Consider the following 7,192-nt stretch of genomic DNA (forward strand, 5'->3'; position numbering starts at 1 on the left):
AACTATATTTGTAACACTAGTCCTATGTGTGTGTATGTGCATGTGTGTGTGTTTTTGAGGGTGGTAATGAAAATTTTTATAGATTAAATCAGTTCTAGATGCAAAAAATGGAGGAAAAATCTTAATTGTTTTGATTTAAAACTCTGTCTTTAAAAATCAAATTATTATGATGTCTCAGATAATATGACGAACATCACCTCTTGGACTTAACCCCAGCATGTTCATCTATCTATGTACTACAAATATTTCTTGATTCATTCCCTTAACTCTAAGCCTTTTCAATTAGAGTACTTTATTTTATAGATGTATTCTTTGCCTCTAAAAACTTTCCCATCACTTAAACATTTCACTAAATCCTTCTTCTGTGAAGAACTTCTCAGATTGGTCAAAAAAATGTGACAACACTACATTTTTCCCCTTATAAACAATATTGTTTTTTCCTATACATGTAATAGTCTGTACAAGGTAGGAATGCATTTGGGTGCAAGTAACAGAGAGTGTTTTTAAATCTGTGGTTAAATCATAAGGACACGTATCATCTCATTGAGCTAGAAGTCTGCAGGTAGGTGACCGCAGGGTTCTTTCAGGGGGTCAAAGATGCCATCAAAAACCCAGACCCTTTCCACACTCCCGTGCCATCACCATTAGCATGTTGCTTTTTTATTCCCATGCCTGTTGCCTCACTGTTGGAACACGGCTGCTGCAACACCAGACATCACATTCTCACACCGTGCTTAAATGCAAGAATCAAGTATGTGGCAAAAGATGTTCTTCTCTCAGAGGGTTCTGGGGAAGAAGCATTTCCAGAAGTCTTCTTTACAGCCCCCTAAGCCAAAATTGGATCACACAGCCACTCCTAGTGACAAAGAAGGCTGTGAAAGTATTTCCCTTTAAGCTTCTAGTCAAACTCAGTCTCCTCTTTCGTATGAATTAAATAAAAGACTGCCTTGTTGATTCTACCACCAACATCCCTCTTGCATCCATCTAATTCTCTTCACACACCCCTGCCCAGTGCCACCTCTGTGATACAACCCTTCAGGTGCTATATCCCACCTGAAGTATTCCAGAAGTTCCTAAATGGCTCCCCAGTTGCCCCACTCTGTCCCCTCTACCAGCCACTCTTTTCACACAGCTATAGTGACATTTAAATGCAAATCTTATCACGTTACCCCTCTTCAATGGATTATAGCCCTGAATGATCTGGTCACACTCACCCTCCAGCTTCATCTCTGGGGGGCGCTTCAGTTCACTCTCCTCACTGGGATCACACTGGCTGGCTCTTTTTGGAAGACCCTCAACTCCTTCACACCTCCAGGCAGTATCGTGTTCTATTCCTTCTGTCTGCAGTGCTCACCCATTACCCACCCCAACTAATTTCTCCTCAACTTTTATGTCTCCATGTATCTGTCTTCACTGCGTGCAACGGTTATTTGTAAGGTGTTGTCATTAAATCAATGATGCATGACAGAAACATTCAAAGTTGTTGAATATAAATGGGGAAGGAGATGTGATGTAAGAGAATCAATTTTTTTTTTTAAATTCAATAGTTAGTAGAGGTTTATTTATTAAGAAAATGCTGGTCCCTTTGTTAAAATCACATACAATGAGTAGCCATTTGGCAGTACTAATTTTCTTTTCCTAAATTTCTTCATTCTTTTACCCATAGGGTCAACAAACAATATAACAACCCAGCTCCATAACTTCCTAGTGGTGATGACACCTCAGACAAGGGCGGTGGAGACAAGTCCACTTCTTCACCTGTAAAGTATTGGCACTATGATGAATTGTCCCATTCTCCCCTCAAAGTTGGTGGCCTTTGTTCAATTCTGGTGCTGTGATGAATGTTTATGCTTTAAAACTAACCCCAAGAAATATATAAAAATGCATGACTTTGAAATACACACTGCTGTGCATAGCTTAAAACTAAGAAGTTAATCATATATTCATGTTTTTACCTTCCTGCATGCATTGAAATACTCTATAAAAATTTATCTCTATTAATTCTATATTGCAAGATATTTGAATTAGGCAGTCTGTCTTTCACTACTTTCATACTGCAGGAAGTCCTCAGAACCAAGATGCTCAGATATCAGGCACTCCAGACTCAGTCCTTCCGAGGAGTTATGCTCGTATATGAGCTCAAGGAACATTAAAACAGTTCTTTGGAAAAGAAGAGCATCCTAGGAGATGAAGCAAACTGCACCTTTGCTTTCATTAGTGAAAACGCCCTGTGCCAAAACCTTTCCTGTCGAACGAATAAAAAGCACTGACATGTGACCAGGAGCAAAGGCCTCCCGAACCTTGACACAATCCCTGATTCACTTCTCCCAGTGGCTCAGAGCTGGATTTCCACTCCCCTGCTGGGGTGGCTGTCCATGAACTTCTAGACCTGAAAGAAGGAGATTCACACCTTCATTTAGCCGCGTTAAGAGCCCAAGACTGGCAAAGAGCGCGGTATATAACGTGGTGATTTAAGACCGAGGAAGCTGGAGTCAGACCTCCTGAGTTCCAGCTCTGCTCTGCCTTGTACCGGACGGGCAACCCTGAGCAACCATTTAAACTTCCTGCGGTAGGGTTTCCTCGCCTGCAAAGTGAGCGTGCTAATAGTACCTACCTCCTAGGGTTGCCATGAACAGTAAATAAATTAATCCCCAGAAAGCGCTCGGAACGACAACAGGCTGGCACGCAGCGAGCTTGTGAACAATGTTACAGCCTTGCAACATTGGAGCCCGAAACACTCAAACATTTTGCCCGGGTGGGAATTAGTTCTCGTGAGTTACAAAACTTGGGATCCCAGTACCCAGAAAGCAGGCGACGGGGGAAGAAATCGGGTGGGGCAGAGCGAGAGCTGCGGCGACATTTATCCAGCGGAGCCCGTCTACAGCCCCGGTCTCCTGGTCTCGGGTCTCCACCGTTTCTTCTCGCGGCGTCAGTCGAGGGAGCGGCGCAGCGCAGCTTTTCTCCAATCAGGCACCTCAAGGCTGGCGCCGCGTCTGCGACCTGATCCAATCTCGTCCCCTGGAGGGCGGGAACTCGAAGTTCCTACCTGCACCTGTGGCTGCGGTGGCCGCCTCCTGGGTTATTTTGTTTTCTCCCCCCCCCCCCACCCCCGCTGCCCCGAGGTTCTGGTTTCTCGAATCACTTGGCGAACAACCAGCAGGTGGGCAGATGCCCTTTCCCGTTCCTACGGACGCGTGGGAAGGCCCAGTGCTCCGGAGTGAGCAGCCGGGCTCCCGTCTCTCGGCGGCTCCCGGGCGGTGCTAGCAGGGAAGAGGAACGCGCCGGAGGATGAAAGGCTGCTGACCGGGAGAGCCTGCCTGGCCATTCACCTGGGGGCGGCGAGCCTGGCAGCCCCGCGCCGCGGCGCCTCCGACCCGAACAGATCGCGCCGCGAGCCCCGGGTTGCGCCGCGGCGCGCAGAAGTTGGAGGTGCCAGGGGAGACCAGCAGCAGCGCTTGGTTTAGCTGGGCTGCTGCGCAGATTGCGACTGGTCCACTTCCCAGAAGCCGGATCTCTCCAAGTCCGCGCCGAGGGACGCCGCGCCCCGGCTACCAGGTTGACCCGAGCGCACCCCCTTTGTGCTCTCGGTCGCGATCTCTGCGCGGGGCCCCGGGGTCCTGGGCAGCCCAAGCAGGTGAGCGACTGGGGGTGGTTCTGCGTCCACCAAGGCAGAGCCTGGCACTGGTTGTCACCCTGGGGTGCCTCTGAGTCCCCCGCCTCCCGGTACCCCAGAAAAAACAGCAAGCCGCAGGCGCTCCAGAACTGCGTTGCCCGTACGTTTGCGGTTTTTGCCATCTTTTCCTTGAGCAATTCATACAAAGCTCTTACGTGCACACAAAGTTGATAATCGTGGAGAAGGAAGTGTAGGTTAGAGGACAGAAAGCAACATCAGGACACCGCACCACCACCATTAGTAAATAAGGGGGTGGGGGTGGGGGTAGGGGTGCTTTTCCGATCTGCAGCGTAGGAGGGAATAGGACGTTTGCAAACCCAAGTGCCAATTGTGCCTGAGGGTGTGGGTGCCTTTCATACCGAAAGAACTTTGGGGCATTTTTTTTCTTTTATTGTTTTCAAGTCGCAGCCCGAGTGTGTCCTCGGGGCGTCCGGGGAGGAGCCGGTGCGGCGGTTTTCGGGGCTCAGCCGAGGCCGCCGCGCCGCCTGCCGTAGGCACTCGGACTTCCTCTCCCCGGCGGTTCCGGGAGGAGAACCTCCAACAGCCGACTCCGCTGAAGTTTCCCTCCGGGGCGCGTTCGCCAATCCCGAGAGCGCCCGGCGCGTGGGCTGGGACCCGCAGAGCGGAAACCTGGAAGTGAGCCGCGGCGCAGGCGAATCTGCGCATTCCTGGTGGCAGTTCCCACTAGACCCAGCACAGAAAGCGGACAGGCTCGCTTACGATATTAGCACCTAGGGGCTCATAGCGGCCTTTCCGCTCTGCAGAGGAGGTATTAAAAGCTTGGGGAACAAACCAATTGTTTGGAAGTTTCTGCGTACATTCTTCCTCCTTCGGTGGAGGGAATTGCACAAGGAAAAAAACTGACGCCTTTAATTTGTAACTAAAATCTCAAGAGTTGCGTAGTACAAACAGACTCGGTGCATATTTTAATAAAGAACTAAGGGAAGAGGCCAGTTGCGCTTGGCTCATCTCCACCGTCAGCTGGGGGTGGCCTCACAAAGACGTAAGATTGGCGTCTGGGGAATAAAAGGAAGAGGAGGACGGCGGTTTCCAAGGGAAGTTAAGTCTAGACATGCTTCTCTGAAAGTCACAAGGCAGAAGTGGTTAAAGGGCGAATTTAAAAGAAGCAAAACAAAACAGCACGAGCTTGTCCCTCTCTCATACTGGGATATAAATTCTCTGAAGCATCTCGTAGAAAAGGATGCTGCGACGGAAGTCTATGGAGGAAAATCTCTGGGGGAAATTTCGCGATTGTTCGTGGTCTGTACTCATTGTGTGCCTGTAGAGAGGACACACTTGGTTCCGAGCGCCCTCCGCCCAGGTGCTCATCCGAAGGGGGGACCGTTATGGCTGGGTGGGCCACCTTCGGGCGTCTGTCTACAGTCAGGCAGTGTGGACAGGACGGGCCACTTTCTCTCTGGAGCCAGGTTGGTCCAGATGGCCGCGAACATCCCCTGAGCGCCCCGGGTGCGGGGCCACCGCACAGCTCTACAGGCAAGGCAAAGGTTGAGGTCGGGGCGTTCAGGGCTCAGCCTGGAGACCAGGTGGTGGCGCCCTGGAGGCCACTGGTCCAGCCGCATCCGCGGGGGCGCGGCGGTGCCCACTGGGGGCTACACTCGGGGCTCCGGTCACTGCGCACCCGGGCGATCCGGTGCCAGGCGGAGCGCAGGGGAGGAAATGGGATTGGGGGGCACGTGACTCCGACCAACCCGGTAACTCAAGTTTTGTTTTCTTCCCCAGCACAGGGCGCTGCCTCGGCACCCACGCCGCGGGCCGCGTGGGAGAAGCCGGGGGAGGGTGGCGTGAACGGCCGGGGACCACGCGGAGAGAGGCACCGCCGCCGAGTCCGTTCCCCGCGGGGCGCCCCGGGCCCGTCGGCCGGCCATGGCGGACAGCGGTGGCACGGGCAGCTCGGGCCCCTGGTGGAAATCGTTCGCCAACAGCAGGAAGAAAGGCAAGGAAGCCACGGTGGGGGCGCAGCCTGAGGCCCAGCCCGCCCCCGGGGAGCCCGCGCCGCCCAGCCCGGACTGGACTAGCAGCTCCCGGGAGAACCAGCACCCCAATCTCCTCGGGGGCGCCGGCGAGCCCCCCAAGCCAGACAAGTTGTGCGGGGAGAAATCGGGCAACAGCCGCCGCAATTTGAAGATCTCGCGCTCGGGCCGCTTTAAGGAGAAGAGGAAAGTGCGCGCCACGCTGCTCCCGGAGGGAGTCAGGTCGCCAGAGGAGGAGGACTTCCCTGGGGACCCCCAAGAGGACAAGCAGTAGCCCAGCGCCCCGGAACTCTCTCTTCCGCCACTGCTCCCCCAACCTCCAGTTCTAAACCCGCAACTGCTGACCCATTCCTGTACTCGGTGTCTGATCCCACCAAGTTCAGAATATTCATACAAAGCCTCCGTGATTTTTTCTGGAAATTGAAGTGTCAATTGAGTTTTCAATATTTCATGACTCAAGGATGCGTTAAATATTTATTTGTGGTAAGAGAAGGTACCTGCCGCTGAGGAGGTTGGCATAATTAATTTTTTCAAAAAGCCACTCAGGGGCCTCAGCTCCTGTCTCGCGTCACCAGTGGGAGCGAGAAGGGTCCTTCTCTCAGAGATGGTAACTCAACTTGAACTCCGCAGCCCCTCAAGTTTGGAAGGCACGCTCTTATTCAGGACTCTGGAAAGCAAATCACATGTTTAATGCCTGAAAAATGCACTTTAGGGGTACTTCCATAGACTTACACCTTAAGCGAAGGGGTGCGGGAGAGAAGCATTAAGTAGAAGCGTTTTAAAGTAAGGCAGGGTTGCTTTTAATGTGGAACTACAAAACTGTACCGCCTGTTTTAGTGTGGGCTATTAAAATTGTTGCACTGTGAGATTTCAGGTGACTTGTATTTTTTCCATTCCAAGACTGAAACCCATCATACTTAAAGCAGGCATGCAAATTCTGAGGTGACAGAGTTAATCATTTGCCACACAGCATAACAGCTACTATTGGAAAACTGCAGGGAAGAGAACATTTCTAGAAACCAGCAAAACCCAGACTGAAACCAGTTAGCCAGATATCCCTATTTATTGATACTAACCAAATTCAAGGAAGGGAGACAGAGGGACTAATTCATTATTCCTGGAGTCTCCTTTTACTTCAGTGCATTTTCACAGAGTACAATAAGTCACAATGCTAGTGATACATCCTTTTGAGCATCCATTGTTAACCTTACTGACTAGCAATTGTCTGAAAATACTCAAACAAATGGCCCGAAGTCTTTTAGTTTGTGCAACTAAAGGGGTGGAGAGCTTTTCACCCAACCCGTTGCCTTAAAAGCTTATTTCTTTGGTCTAAAGTATGCATTTATCTAGTTTCAAACCCTTTAGATCTACCAATCTGAAGATTGTTAACAAAAATCTACCTGTTTGCTTTTATTATGAGCTTTAAGAAAAAGAGTAAATGAATACCACTCGCTTTTGGCAAATTACAAGAGAGTTATTGTAGTCCTTAACAGAAGCTGGGATTTTTCCCACTGCAATGCAGAATAGT

At 50.7% G+C, this 7,192-nt stretch overlaps 1 protein-coding gene across 2 annotated transcripts; it reads left to right on the plus strand.

Annotated features, from left to right (window-relative positions):
• The first annotated feature begins 3,060 nt into the window (after positions 1-3,060).
• Positions 3,061-6,530, plus strand: PRR15 (proline rich 15). 2 transcript variants are annotated; one of them, XM_045564218.1, is made up of 3 exons: positions 3,061-3,634; positions 4,076-4,442; positions 5,414-6,530. In XM_045564218.1, the coding sequence occupies exon 3, from the start codon at positions 5,558-5,560 to the stop codon at positions 5,936-5,938; it is 381 nt and encodes a 126-aa protein (XP_045420174.1). In that variant the 5' UTR covers positions 3,061-3,634; positions 4,076-4,442; positions 5,414-5,557; the 3' UTR covers positions 5,939-6,530. The 2 variants fall into 2 exon arrangements, with proteins under 2 accessions (XP_045420174.1, XP_045420173.1); XM_045564217.1 differs by lacking the exon at positions 4,076-4,442.
• Positions 6,531-7,192: the final 662 nt, after the last annotated feature.

The sequence above is a fragment of the Lemur catta genome, chromosome 11 (genome assembly GCF_020740605.2).
Source record: "Lemur catta isolate mLemCat1 chromosome 11, mLemCat1.pri, whole genome shotgun sequence".
Classification (NCBI taxonomy): domain Eukaryota; kingdom Metazoa; phylum Chordata; class Mammalia; order Primates; family Lemuridae; genus Lemur; species Lemur catta.